The sequence below is a fragment of the Simochromis diagramma genome, unplaced genomic scaffold (genome assembly GCF_900408965.1).
Source record: "Simochromis diagramma unplaced genomic scaffold, fSimDia1.1 OVJJ01000321.1, whole genome shotgun sequence".
Classification (NCBI taxonomy): Eukaryota; Metazoa; Chordata; class Actinopteri; order Cichliformes; family Cichlidae; genus Simochromis; species Simochromis diagramma.
In genome coordinates, this window is record NW_024386772.1 from 10,571,965 (window position 1) to 10,587,189 (window position 15,225).

Sequence of the window (15,225 nt, forward strand, 5' to 3'; positions counted from 1 at the left end):
CCAAAAAAAGGTAAAAAAAGCCACATCATGATTCCCTCCATAATATCAGTGCTTGACCCATTTCTGTCTGACCCAGGATGGCTTTTGCCGTGCTTATTTTTATCTTCATCTCGTGTGGCTGAATATGTTTCTGGAACACAATTCATGGTTTGCACACAAGAAGTAAAGAGGAAAAGCAGAAACATTCACGTCAGTCTGAGGCCTTACATGTCTGACATTTTAATATTAGTAAATATGTAAGCCTGTGGCCTTATGAAAATGCACCAACACAGTGCAGGCGTTATTGAAAAAGAGAAAGCCAGTTTTTTAAAGTTGCAGTTACATTTGCACAGGATATCATGGCTACCTGTTTATATATAAATCGTACTAAAAGTACGATTTCAGATGAAATGCTGTCTGCATTTAATCTATTTTTGGCTGCCACCTATTTTATATTCTGCCCATCTTGAGCTGCGCACCTTTTTCTTTTTTCTTTTTGAAGATCATAAAAGGTGTCTCTTTTATCATTTTGTACCCAGCACGTTAATTTTCACAAGTCTTAAAATGTGGCCTGCTGTCGTTGCTGACGGCAGGTTTAGCTTGTTTGTGTCGAAACTCAACAGCTACAAGAGCTAAGCCTTACTATGAATGGAAACATGGGGAATGAGGAGCCACTCAGTTCACCGATGTATGAGTTTGGATGTTGTTTTTTCCCCTTTTTTTACAGTTTGATTTTTTTTTAAACTTCCCAGTCTGTAATTGAATGGTGAGTTTTTAAGTATGCAGATTAAGGCCAGGTAAAAACAAAGGTTTGCTGGTGGGATGGGCTGTCAACGCTAAAACAGTCACATCCTGAATGATTACATTCCAGACCTGCTCTGAGTTACCAGCTACCCTCCACCATTCTTCAACAACTAGCCAATGGGGCTTTATTTCCTGCTTTCCAGCTATGCTGCATGCAGGCTCTTTCTTTTTTTTTTCAGCTGCTGCATGATTCACGTTACTCCCGCAGTAGACATGCACAGGAAAAACAGCATTTGGAACTTCATGTCAAGAACAATAGTTAAGCTGTCCATACGCTTTAAGGCTTTCTGGGGACAAGTTTAATTAGGTATGATAATGCTACTATGTTGTTGCTGTTTACCGTGGAGTCATTAAGGACTTAAACTCGAGGACTTGTTGGTTGGAGTTGTGGATTTATTCTATATACGTGACGAGCTCTTGGCCATGTCACTCCCAGAGGAGGATCTTACGTGCCCAGTGTGCTGTGACATTTTCACAGACCCTGTTCTGTTGTCATGCAGTCACAGCTTTTGCAGGGGCTGTCTAAAACATTGCTGGGACACAGGGATACGAGAGTGTCCAGTTTGTAGGAAAAAAGCTTCAAAGTGCAACCCTCCATGCAACTTGGCGCTAAAAAATGTTTGCGAGGCTGTTCTTCAGGTCAGGAGGCTGAGCTCAGTGGAAGGGGAAGACAAGGTGAACTGCAATCTTCATGGAGAGAAGCTGAAACTCTTCTGCCTCAATGACAAACAGCCCATCTGCGTGGTGTGTCAGTCATCCAAACTGCACAAGACCCACGACTGCTCGCCTATAGATGAGGCACTGCTGGACTGCAAGGTGAGGGAGACAAACATAGCTATTGGTTATCTTAACAAATTCTGCAGTTTGCTTTTAAGGTAACACCTTATGGTAGAATGCTGCTCCACAAGTCAGGCCTGAATGTAATGCACCCTTTCAGGGATTAACTCAGATCTGCAGTACCTAAAGTACACATTAAATTTGGTTTCTGTTGACTGAGGCCTGCTTTACTTCCAGGACGAACTTGCTTTATCCCTCAAGAGCCTGCAAGAAAAGCTGGACAACCTCAAAAGAATTAACATGACGTCCAATAACACACTAATGTGCATCAAGGTAACCTGTGATGAGCTGACAGATGTTTCATATTTGTCAGGAAAATATGCCCGACCTAATAAAAGAGCTTGTGATAATCCCCCCCCCCCACAGAGTCAGGCGCTGGAGACACAGAAAATGATCAAGAACCATTTTGAGCAGCTGCATCAAGTCCTCTACCACGAAGAGTCGGCTAGATTAGCTGCTGTGAAAAAAGAGGAAGAAGAAAAGATAGCAGGGATGAAGGAGAAAATGAAAGAGCTTTCAGCTGAGGTGACGTGTCTTACGGAGACCATCGCCATCATACAGGAACAGCTGAAAGAAGACGATATGGTTTTGTTGAAGGTTTGCGTTGTCCAATTTGAAGCTTATCTCCTTATTGTTTGCAAAAAGCCTCTGCCTTAACATGTTGTTGTTTTTTTCTCTCCCCCAGAATTTTAAAGACACACAAGACCGGTAGGTTTATTAAAAGGCAAACAAAAAATGTGTGCAAAACATGTAATTACCTATTAATGGTCTGTGTCATTTTTTTCTTTTTTCTTTTTTTTTTTTTACACGAGTAGAGTGTAAAATGTTACGTTTAATGGGATCTGGTCAGACTTGATTGGTATACATTCAGTTTTTGCTAAGCACATTTATCTTAATCATTAATACTTGAATAAATAAACCTTTGATTTGATATATGTCAGTTGCATTTTACCCCAAGTTATTGTTTCATGTTTACTGAGATGAAGAATAATTTCAGTGTCACATATCCTCAGTGTAAGACATCTGTTGTTATCACAGATGTAAAAGCATAGTGCTTGGTTCAGAGAACATGTCTGGGCTGCTGATTGATGTGACTAAACACCTCTACAACCTCAAGTACAGAGTCTGGGAAAAAATCCTGGACCATGTTGATTATAGTAAGTATACCTAAATATTATTATTCGCTTTTACCTAAGAATTGCACAACAAAATATTAATAGATCATTGTTTTTGGCACATTTCCTGTCTTTTAGCTCCCATAACCTTAGATCCAAACACAGCACACCCTTGCCTCATCCTGTCTGACGATCTCACTTCCCTGCACTACTCAAAGCAGCCCAGTGTATGTCCTGACAACCCAGAGCGCTTCCATATGAGCGCTGAAGTGGTAGGCATGACCGCACTAGGCTCAGGAAGTCACCACTGGGTTGTGGAAACAGGAAGTAATCATGACTGGCTCCTGGGTGTTGCCTCCATGTCTGTACCGAGAAACACAGAGATCTCTGCCCGGCCCAAGAATGGCTTCTGGACTTTATGTTTCCGGAATGGAGACCTGAGAGCAATGACCTCCCCACCCAGCCTGCTGACAGTTTCTAGAACACCTAAGCAGGTCAAAGTTCAGCTCGATTACAACAAGGGAACGGTGTCGTTTTTTGACGCCACTGACAACACACTCTTATATGCATTTACACACTCCTTCACTGAACCTTTATTTCCATATTTTTATACACAGAGCAGTCATCCATTGCGAATACTGCCAGAGAGGGTGCTTGTCACAATGTTGCGGCAATAAGTGGACGACTCATTTATTCTTTATCAAGCGAGAAAATGTAATCCCGGGATGAAATGAATGTCAAACTATCAAAGTGGGGAGGAGTGACCTGCTGTAATGTTACCACTGAAGCAGTCATTTTACTGTAATGAGAATATTGCTCCTTCTTCAGGCTTGATGTATACTCACTGGACACTATATCAGGTACACCTTGCTAGTACAATGTCGGACCTCCTTTGGACTTCAGAACTGCCCTAATTCTTTGTGACACAGATTCGACAAAGTGCTGGAAACATTTCTCAGAGATTTTGGTCTATGGTGACACAATAGTGTCACAGTTGTTGCAGGTTTGTCTCCTGTTCCAACCTCATCCAAAAGGTGATCTGTTGGACTGAGATCTGGTGACTGTGGAGCTAATCTGAATACAGTGACCTCACTGTCATAAAACCCAATTTAAGAGTATTTGAACTTTGTAATATGCTGTAATATCCTGTTGGAATTGGCCATCAGCAGATGGGTACACTTTGGTCATAAAGCCCTTTGAGCGCTCCAGTAGAGTAGAAGTGCATTATATGAGAACCAGTCCATTTACCATAAAGGGATGGACATGGTCAGCAACAATACTCAAGTGGGCTGTGGCATTTTAACAGTATAAAGTGTGCCAAGAATATTCCCCACTGAACTGTTGAGACAATGAAGGATGGACCCATGCTTTCATCTTATATTAAATTCAGATCCAACCATGTGGATGTTGCATTAAAAGTCAAAACTCATCAGACCAGGGATCATTTTTCCAATTTTCTATTGTCCAGTTTTGTTCAGCCTGTATGAACTTTAGCCTCAGTTTCCTGTTTTTAGCTGACAGGACCTAATGCAGTCTTCTGCTGCTGTAGCCCATCATATTTGTGTGATTCTTTGAGTTGCTGCTTTGAACTGAGAGGAAAGGCTTACTGATGCAATATAATCCCTTTTCTTTTGGACCATTCTCTTTAAACTCTAGAGATGGTTGTGTGGAAAAATCCCATTAGATCAGCAGTTTCTAAAATACTCACAATATCCCATCTGGCACCAACAGCAATCCCACGTTCAAAGTCACTTAAATCACCTTCCTTTCTAATTCTGATGCTCAAGTTGAACTTCAGTAGGATGTCTTAACCATGCCTACATACCCAAATGTATTGAACTGCTGCCATTTGATTGGCTGATTATATATTTACTTTAGCAAGCAGCTGAACAGGTGTACCTAACAAAATGTTCATTGACTGTATGTGCAACAAAAGCTAGAAGCTGGTTAGCTTAGGACAAAGATGGAAATTTCTACCCTATCTTTATCTAATGTACAAACATAATACATTTTGGTTAATTGATTTAGTTCAAAACCACAAGTATGAGAGTAACTAATAACTTTACAGGGGTAAGTAGTGTGGAATAATAACTTTCCAGAGACCCCATTAGCTCCTTGTTATAAAAACCCTTTTAAAATGATGAACTGTAAACTTTACAATTAGGCTTTATGTTGGGATTTAAAGAGGATGATATAACAGGTCTTAATTATAGGTTTTAGAGGTGTTGGAAGACAGATTTAGTTGTTAAGATGGCTTTTTCAATTGGTTTGTATGCCATGTCTGCTTTATACATTTGAGCATGGCATGAATGTTCACTCAGTAGGAAAGCAAATATAGATCTGTATAAAACGCATTTAACTACATTGAATAAAATCATATGCAGTGTTTTTCCCTGTAGTGGTACAGCTGAGTTTTTGGTGTGTGGCAAACACTAACGCTTTTTAAAAAATATTTTGCATTCCCTGTTTGACTTATTTATTGAGGTTTCTTTCAGTCATAACAGTATTATTATGTTGGAGAGGTATGTGGGGAATATATACACCCTGTCCTGCACCATGCACTTTCAGAAAGACATCACACATGCCACAGATGCATGCTCCTTTTGCTATCAGTATGATGCTGATTGGGATGATTTTCTTTCTAGCCTGTTAAACTAACCTTTACTATGATGCACCCTAACCCTGACCTATTGAACCATGACACTAAAACTCTTAAGCTCAAAACTGCCCGTCAAAGTTTTGAGCCTAAATGTCCTCACAACCTCACCACAGTCACTGGTCCACACATTCACTGGAAGGATAAAGTTTATTGATGTATTTTGTCCTCACGGTGGCGCCAAAACACAAGCAAATAGTTCACATGTTCCTTGTAGCAATTCATCACATTATGAAAACATGAAATTAAAATGCTTATAATTTTAACATTGTCTACTTGTTGATTAATTATTGATTCAATCTTCGATAAAGATTTCTTTCACTGATTATGAAAAAAATGCATTCAAGTAAAATGTAAACTGGGAAAAAACAAAAACAAAGCAGGACTTTACACTCAGGATTTGACTCTCACAGTTACAATTATTTATTTTTTTATAAATTTTAATAAGTGTATTGTATGCTGTGAATCTAAGCAGGTGGGTTTTGCTCCTGTGGATTCTGGTTCTTCTCTGGGTTGAAACAGGAAGTAATCTTTTTAATGCAGGCGTCAGAGAGGAAAGGCACTTTCTCTAGACGAGACAAGTAGACAAGGGGCTGGATTGTGCTGCTGATGTTCAGAAAGGCAAAACCCGCAGGCTGCACGTAGCAGCGAAACACATCAGGTGAGTAGTAGTCCTCAAATGGAAACAGAACAACAAGTGGCAGGTAGTTGAACACGATGATACACAGGATAGAGAGCACCATCTTGAAGGCCTTCTTTTTCATGGGGTGCATTGCATCTTTCCCTGCACCGGTGGACTTCTTCAGTGCCCACAGGATGCTTGCGTTACACACCACCATCCAAGTAAATGTTGCCAGTACCTCACCGGTGAACAGCTTTTCAAAGTTGGGGAGCCCTCCCACCATCTTGGCTGCTGAGTAGGCAAAGGTGAGGCAGAGCACCAGCACTGAGAGGCCTAACCTGTACTTGAAGTGTTTAAGTTGCCCAAAAGCGATTGGAAAGAGTACAGCTACAAAGCGATCCAAGCAGATGCAGGAGAGGAACAACGGACCGCTGGTGTCTTTCACGCCAAAGGAGAACTTAATGGCTGACCACACCTCTTTGAGCTGCCAGAGGTAGACATTAAGAAAGCTCACAGTCGTCATTGCACCAAAGTAGGCATCCATGAAGGCCAAGCAGCCCAAGAATATGTCTGAAGTGGAGGGCTCTTTGCGATTGTGGATGAGAATAGCAATGACGAGTAAGTTGGCCGGGATACCCACAATTACATTGATGCACTGCATGGCCAGGTCAAAGAGAATTGCCTCTATCAGGTTTTCGCACCCATCAACTGCACTGAAGGATTTTACCGTGCTGTTTATGAATGCTGTGGTATTGAGAGGCAGCTGGGTCAGGATGGATGTTGAGCTGAGTGATGAATCATTTGTGTCCATGTTTGTGCTACCACAAGAATCAGCGGTCTGATGGGAGAGGAGCGAGAAGGATTATTGAGCTACTTCTGACCAGTCACAAAAAACAGCAGCTGATACCACTGAAGCCACGAAGTTATTAAAGTGTTTTGGTTTCTTTTACATCTGTGAAGCCACAGCCTGTCTGCTAATTAGAATCCCTGCTTCTGATCTGCTGAGATTCATCTTACAAGTAGAGATAAAGTAGCTCCAGAGACAGTAAAAACATGTCATAAACACCGTCAGGGCTTCTCCTTATCTGTTATCATGTTATTGTGTCTGTGTGGACTCTCCTCTGGGAAACGTGACTCCCCCTAGGAACATGTAACTCACTTAAGAGAGTCATTCTAAAAGCACCACCCTTTCACAGAAGGATAAAAAGGGCAGTGATTGCCAAATTAAAATGGAAAAGGTCATATTCTGTTCAAGATTATTGTAAGTAATGTCAGTGGGAATTTGGTCATTTCTTGGAGCTTTTAAAAGCCCATTTCTGACATTTAGCTCGTCTTTAAGCTAATTTCAAAAAAAGAAGGATGATAACTTGGAAAATGAATTTTATCAAAGGTGGACTGATCGAATAAAAACATTTACAAGCCACAAGCTTAGGTTCTCCGTCTTTGGGTCCTACAAGAAGATTTTTGATTTTTCATCTGCAGTTTTTTTTGATGAATATCAGGTTTTGTTCTGGGCTTCGGGAATGTTTGCAGCAGCTCGTAGTCAGCCTGATTTGAACAATGTGAATGTTTTGTTTCAAATGGAGTACACCTGAGCTACCTCCAGTAATGAACTATTAAAGCCAGAGGCTGTGACTGTTTCTTGCCATCAAGGGAACTGTTCTGCTATAATACAGAGCTTTCTTGAGCTCTGTTCCTTAGTGGGCGATGTTTCTGACGTACTTCTGCTGCAGGCCACAAACGCTCCGGTGGGACTAATCACGGGAGGAGTAATCTTTGGCAAAGATGCTCGTCCGTGGAAATGCCACAACTAATCAATTGTATTTTTATTTGGGCAATCACTGGAAAATGAAGTCTATATTACAGAATTTACAAAGAACACATTTCTGAGGGTTTAATCAGGTGTGGATCACAGCACTGTACTGATGTTGATCTGCATTTTTAAAATTCTGATGAGGTGATTTTTGCTGATTATTGTATTGCACTGCATCCAATAATGCATGAAAGCAAAGGCTATTAAATATTTGATTTTGAAATTTGGATTACTTCTATCATGTTTTATGAAAACTCATATTGTAATTACCCCACCAAAAATTCTTTTTTCTTAAAAAAATTTCAGATTTGTCCTTTGCAGAATTCTAGTCACTGTAGATAATTTCATATGTTTGTTGTTTTACAGCTAAAACACGCAGAAATGCTACCGTTTGTTATTGAATAAAGTCACTCCATGTATAATTTAAGATGAAGATGAAGATGTGCGCAATGTCAAACGAAGAGAAAGTAAACGGACCTCTGTCTATTTCTTGCTTTGATAATTTCTTGCAAAACAGAGTTAACCCCTCATCCCTCAAATCTGAATTATTGATCTGTTACTTTAATATATGGTTTGGCATCTGTGCTCTTATCAAGGACACATACTGAGTGAAGCAGTCTGATTAGAAACAAACTTCTTGAATTAAAACCCATGTACAAAATCACATTGGCCTTTGAAGCATTTTAAAGCATCTCAATGTTCTACTCACCTGTTTGAATGATTCCTCTAAGCTGAGCAGTAAGTGTGACGCTGAGCGTGTTACAGGTGTTCATTTATAAGTTCTCTGAAGTGTCGTGTATTTGACGCCAACCAGGGGAGGTTCTGTCTGACATCATGAGGGGCTGACTCTTCAGTAGCGAGACTGTTGTGATGAAGAGTTTCTGTATTGTGCTGATATTTTTACATAAGCAAGAAATTTGTGAACTGTGCCAGAGGTTATAGATAAGCTTGCCAGTGTCAATTTGCTTGACAGGGAGCATCACGGGACCAGTCTGATGATGCTCTCTGTTCACTGGGAGTGATGAATGCTGTCCTCAATCACTGAACACAAGTGCAAGAGAAAATCAGCAGTCGAGAGCAGATCTAAATTGTGTTTGCTGGGTTTTAATGCATCAGTGTCTCACTCATGTAGCTGAAGAAAACAGCTAGTTTAGATTCCCAATGGAGTGCTCATCAGTTACAAGTGAAGGTGAAAAAAGATGTGGCAGGTGCATAAAGCCTGTGTGTGTGAGAGTTATGAATCAGGATGTACTGGCATTGATTGTTTCACAGAGCGGTTAATTTTGAGGCTCTGCTAAGTAGAACCCAATGTTCTGTTTCCATGTGAAGACAAGAGGGAAAACCCACAATGATCCAGAAGTGAGGGAGACAGAGAGAGAGAAAAAGGGGGTGGGATTTGTTTGCATTACTTCTTTTTTGTCTAGGGGGGCAGCAGAGGATCATTGTACCTGTTTGACAATCTATCCTTTCCACCTTCATCTATTACATAAATCTTTCTTCCTCCAGATGTGACCATCAGTTTCACATTTATACATTTACAAAGTAAACACAATCCTATGATGGCGAGCTTCAGTCTTTGGTATTAGTCAGAATCAGGCCTTAGCATATGTCTGCCAAAAGCAAAATTATTAGAAAAGTTGCTACTGATATTGTGTAGAAAACCTAATCACAGCACCATCAACAGCATGCAACACACTGTGATAATTAACATAATTAAAATCAAATAGCAAATGTGCTTTGGATGCTATGCATGTGAGATATCAGCATTTTATTGTCTTATTGTGGATTTAAACCGTGATATAACATGTGTGCGTACAGAGGAGGCAGAGACTGTCCACAGACATCCAGCTGTCTCCAGTCTCGTCTGCATGAGAGAGATGCAGGTAAATTCCCACCAGTACATACACCCACTTACTTGCACACACACACACACACACACACACACACACACACACACACACACACACACACACACACACACACACACACACACACACACAGAGTTGTGTTTTCATATCCTTGTGGGGACATCTTGTCATGGCTAACAGATGGATTCACATGCAGACAGAGTTCTGGTCAGGGAAAAAGGTGACAAGAGGGTGAACCACAGTGCTATATAGATCTATTCCTACAGTGACTTGGGAACTGGTCTGGGGCTATGGGGGGGGGGGAAGGAAGGTAATCCACTCACACCCTTCTCTTCAGCACAATGGACTGGAGAGGCATGACTTTATTTGGGACACATGAAAGACGTTGTGTATTTTCATATTATGAGAGAGATTAAGGTGAACAGAAACTGGGTTAACCAGCGCTGCGATTTCAAACGACCTGATGAAGGTTGATTTGAGTTTCTTAGATTCAGTATGAAGAGGTACGTAGTGTGTGGACAACTGTACCTTCTGACCGATGGTGTATTCTGGAGCGGGAGTTTTATGCCAGTCGGCATGTTTGTTGCATTCTTTGGTGCGTAACAGTGCCACCTGAGTGGCCCTCCAAAGCTGGCGACACCTACAGAGGTGAAACTGGACCAAAGGAACAAAGTACTCACCTTCCACGGCCAAGAACGGGGGGGCTGATACCCTAGGGAGTACGCCCTGTAGCCGAAGACTTCAAGCTGTTGTGGGTATACTCCACCCCGGGCAATTGCTCGCTCCAGATGGTTTGGTTGGAGGCGACGATACAGCGAAGCACAGTCTTCAGCTCCTGACTGGCGTGCTCCGTTTGTCCGTTGCTCTGTGGTAACCAGAAGAGAGACTAACCTTTTCTTCTAGAGGTGAGCAGAGTTCCTTCCATACCTGAGAGGTTAATTGAGGTCCATGATCCCATACTATATCCTCCGGGATGCCATGGAGAGCGAACACGTGGTTAGTGAGCTGCTGGGCTGTCTCCAGGACCGATGTGAGTTTAGGAAGTGCTACAAAGTGAGCAGGTTTAGAAAACTGATCAGCAACAGCTGACCGGGGTAGGCCGATGGCGAAGTCCACGTGATATTAAACCACGGCCGAGCTGGTGGTTGTAGCAAGCCAGTCGGAGGTTGATTCCCCAATTTGTCTCGGGCACATGTAGAGCAGGTGGAGACATATTCCTGAGCATCTGGTGACAAGGTGAGTCACCAGAAATAGCGCTGGATGAAGGTAATCATTCTGTTTACTTCTAAATGGCATGTGAAGCAGGCGGTATGAGCCCAGTGCGGCACCCGGGAGTGGACAGTGGACGGAACAGAGATTGCCCTGCGAGCCCTCCTCCGGGATCCAGTTTGGCTCTTAATCTCCCGAACGGCTAACTCAATCTCCCATGTGATTGCTCCAATAGTGCAAGTTGCTGGAAGGATGGGCTCAGGATCCTGTTTCTCCTTGTGCGTCGAAAACTTCCAGGACAGAGCATCCAGCTTCACATTCCGGGACCCTGGCATGTATGTAATTGAGAAGTTAAAGCGGATGAAGGAAAGAGCCCATCTGGCTTGCAGTGCGTTGAGTCATTTTGCTCCATGTAAGTAAGCCAGGTTCTTATGGTCTGTCTAAACGATGCATGGCTGAGCCATGCCCTCCAACCAGTGCCTCCACTCCTCCAAGGCCAGTTTGATTGCAAAGAACTTCCAGTCTCCCACGTCATAGTTGGGCACTGTAGGAGAGAGATGGCGAGAGAAAAAGGCACAGGGCCATAGCTTACTATCTCGTTGCTGGGAGAGGGTGGCGCCGACTCCAGAATCCCAGGCATCCACCTCCACGATAAACTGGAGGTGCAAGTCGGGTTGTGCCAGGATGGGTGCAGGAGCAGTTCGATTGCGCAGTCATTCAGCCTGTGGGGTGCATAATGCCCGAACTCGATCTTTACGAAACACTTTGGCCAGGTCGCGATAGACCGATGGCAATAGAGAAAGATCTAGGGGTTGGGAGACTGGTGGCAATTTGAATGCGGAAGCGGGGGGAGTGGCAGATTTAAGACAGTTCATGTGGCACTCCCCCCACCCAGACGTGCACGTCTTCTTCCAATTAATATGAGGGTTATGTTGTTGCAACCAGGGGTGACCTAAAACAAACGGTGTTTGAGGAGCTTGAAATACAAATAAAACTGATGTTTTCTGAATGGTTTCCGGATAAAGTGAGGATGACCGTACCTGGAATTGGCTGGGCAGTGCTATGAATTCGGGGGTAGGCTGGGCCAGGAAGGATGCAATTGACCCATCCTTCAAAACCAGGGACATTTTTTAGCCACATTTGGTGCAGCCTTCAAATTGGGCCAGCCGTCGTTGCCTGGCTGTGATGTAATCGGCCTTCGGTGGCCTACGAAGGATGCGGCCTAGGAATTGGGACTTACCTAATGTTAACAATGCACCCAAAGAGGTGGGCAATACCCGCATTGTCAAATCGTCCTTAAATTCATCACAAAGATTATTTAACAAGGTACCTCGCAGCACGTTCTCTCCCCAGTGAGTTTCTTTGGCCTGGATCTGGAAGTCAATGGAGTAGTTGGCCATTGTCTGCCACCCCTGCTTCAAATTCAGCAGGCGATGAGCCGCCGCTTTGGTGCTCGACCCCTTGTCAAACAAACTCTTAAACTTTAACAGAAAAGCAGGATAGGTTATTTCGGGGTCGGCTCGGAGAACCACCTGAGCCCACTGCAGTGTGCAGTCGCACAACAATTGAACAAAAACTGCAAGTTTTGCGCCATCATCTTCAAACAAACTCCTTTGTTGACAAAAATTCAATGAAATTTGCATTAAAACCCAGCACATTTTGATAGCTCACCAGTGAAGGGCTCAGGGGCAGGTAGGCAAAGACTCGAGGTACCTGGTTCCGGGGCGGGAGGAGCCGGCTCCACCATGGGCGCTGCCGCTCCATCCGAGGGAGGATTGGCTGCAGGTGCTGTGCTCTCCCCGCTGGAGAGTGCAGGGAGAGAGAGAGCAAAACATACACAAAACCTGCAACTATCATGAGCCAGCCGGACCAGGACACATCTAAGTGAGTCTCCCTAGTTGCCCTAACCAAACCACATTTTGAGTCAAAAATGTCTTCAGATCTTTGGTCCCCACAAAGATTGTTATACAAACACTTTCAAAATGGTGAACTGTAAATTTTAAACTTAAGCATTTTTCTGGGATTTAAAGAAAGGAAGAAATAACACATCCTATTTATAGTTTTTAGAGGTGTTGGAAGACAGATATTATTGCTAAGATGGCTTTTTCACTTGGGTTGTATGCTATGTTAACCTAACTGTGTGGTATTCTTGAACCTACCAGTCTGATTTATACATTTGAGCATGGCATGAATGTTCACTCAGTAGGAAAGAAAATATAGATCTGTATAAAACACATTTAACTACATTGAATAAAATCATATGTAGTGTTTTTTCCCTGTAGTGGTGCAGCTGAGTTTTTGGTGTGTGGCAAACACTAACCCTTGTTAAAAATTCACTGTTTGACCTATTCATTCATTATTATGTTGGAGAGGTATGTGGGGAATGTATACACCCTGTCCTGCACCATGCAACTTGAGAAAGACATCACACATGAAACAGATAGATGCTCCTTTTGCTATCAGTATGATGCTGATTGGGATTCTGAGCCTAAATGTCCTCACAACCTCACCACAGTCACTGGTCCACACATTCACTGGAAGGATAAAGTTTATTGATGTATTTTGTCCTCACGGTGGCGCCAAAACACAAGCAAATAGTTCACATGTTCCTTGTAGCAATTCATCACATTATGAAAACATGAAATTAAAATGCTTATAATTTTAACATTGTCTACTTGTTGATTAATTATTGATTCAATCTTCGATACAGATTTCTTTCACTGATTATGAAAAAAATGCATTCAAGTAAAACGTAAACTGTGAAAAAACAAACAAAAACAAAGTAGGACTTTACACTCAGGATTTGACTCTCACAGTTGCAGATAATTATTTTTCATAGATTTTAATATGTGTGTTATAGTTTTATCTTTTGTGAATCTAAGCAGGTGGGTTTTGCTCCTGTGGATTCTGGTTCTTCTCTGGGTTGAAACAGGAAGTAATCTTTTTAATGCAGGCGTCAGAGAGGAAAGGCACTTTCTCTAGACGAGACAAGTAGACAAGGGGCTGGATTGTGCTGCTGATGTTCAGAAAGGCAAAACCCGCAGGCTGCACGTAGCAGCGAAACACATCAGGGGAGTAGTAGTCCTCAAATGGAAACAGAACAACAAGTGGCAGGTAGTTGAACACGATGATACACAGGATAGAGAGCACCATCTTGAAGGCCTTCTTTTTCATGGGGTGCATTGCATCTTTCCCTGCACCGGTGGACTTCTTCAGTGCCCACAGGATGCTTGCGTTACACACCACCATCCAAGTAAATGTTGCCACTACCTCACCGGTGAACAGCTTTTCAAAGTTGGGGAGTCCTCCCACCATCTTGGCTGCTGAGTAGGCAAAGGTGAGGCAGAGCACCAGCACTGAGAGGCCTAACCTGTACTTGAAGTGTTTAAGTTGCCCAAAAGCGATTGGAAAGAGTACAGCTACAAAGCGATCCAAGCAGATGCAGGAGAGGAACAACGGACCGCTGGTGTCTTTCACGCCAAAGGAGAACTTAATGGCAGACAACACCTCTTTGAGCTGCCAGAGGTAGAGATTAAGGAAGCTCAGGGGGGTCATTGCACCAAAGTAGGCATCCATGAAGGCCAAGCAGCCCAAGAATATGTCTGAAGTGGAGGGCTCTTTGCGATTGTGGATGAGAATAGCAATGACGAGTAAGTTGGCCGGGATACCCAAAATTACATTGATGCACTGAACAGCCAGGTCAAAGAGAATTGCCTCTATCAGGTTTTCGCACCCATCAAACACACTGAAGGATGTTGCCGTGCTGTTTATGAATTCAGTGGTATTGAGAGGCAGCTGGGTCAGGATGGATGTTGAGCTGAGTGATGAAACATTTGTGTCCATGTTTGTGCTACCACAAGAATCAGCAGTCTGATGGGAGAGGAGCGAGAAGGATTATTGAGCTACTTCTGACCAGTCATAGAAAACAGCAGCTGATACCACTGAAGCCATGCAATTAAAGTGTTTCAATTTCTTTTAAATTAGTGAAGCCACAGCCTGTCTGTTAATTAGAATCCCTGCTTCTGCTCTGCTGAGATTGATCTTACAAGCAGAGATAAAGTAGCTCCAGAGACCATTCCCAGACAGTAAAAACATGTCACAAACACCGTCAGAGCCTCTCCTCAGGCTGTTATCATGTTATTGTGTCTGTGTGGACTCTCCTCTGGGAAACGTGACTCCCCCTAGGAACATGTAACTCACTTAAGAGAGTCATTCTAAAAGCACCACCCTTTCACAGAAGGATAAAAAGGGCAGTGATTGCCAAATTAAAATGGAAAAGGTCATATTCTGTTCAAGATTATTGTAAGTAATGTCAGTGGGAA

The 15,225-nt window shown here is 42.7% G+C and overlaps 3 protein-coding genes across 3 annotated transcripts; 1 reads left to right on the forward strand and 2 right to left on the reverse strand.

Annotated features, from left to right (window-relative positions):
* Positions 1–891: 891 nt before the first annotated feature.
* Positions 892–5,657, forward strand: LOC120738759 (zinc-binding protein A33). The gene is made up of 6 exons (XM_040040196.1): positions 892–1,599; positions 1,798–1,893; positions 1,987–2,217; positions 2,306–2,328; positions 2,659–2,777; positions 2,874–5,657. Exons 1-6 carry the CDS (start codon positions 1,207–1,209, stop codon positions 3,410–3,412), a joined length of 1,401 nt encoding a protein of 466 aa, XP_039896130.1. The 5' UTR covers positions 892–1,206; the 3' UTR covers positions 3,413–5,657.
* A 201-nt stretch (positions 5,658–5,858) lies between these two features.
* On the reverse strand, positions 5,859–6,824 carry LOC120739231 (G-protein coupled receptor 183-like). The gene has a single exon (XM_040040931.1). The coding sequence runs from the start codon at positions 6,822–6,824 to the stop codon at positions 5,859–5,861; it is 966 nt and encodes a 321-aa protein (XP_039896865.1).
* A 6,894-nt stretch (positions 6,825–13,718) lies between these two features.
* LOC120739238 (G-protein coupled receptor 183-like) lies at positions 13,719–14,746 on the reverse strand. The gene has a single exon (XM_040040944.1). It carries the CDS (start codon positions 14,744–14,746, stop codon positions 13,781–13,783), a length of 966 nt encoding a protein of 321 aa, XP_039896878.1. The 3' UTR covers positions 13,719–13,780.
* Between the last annotated feature and the right edge of the window lie 479 nt (positions 14,747–15,225).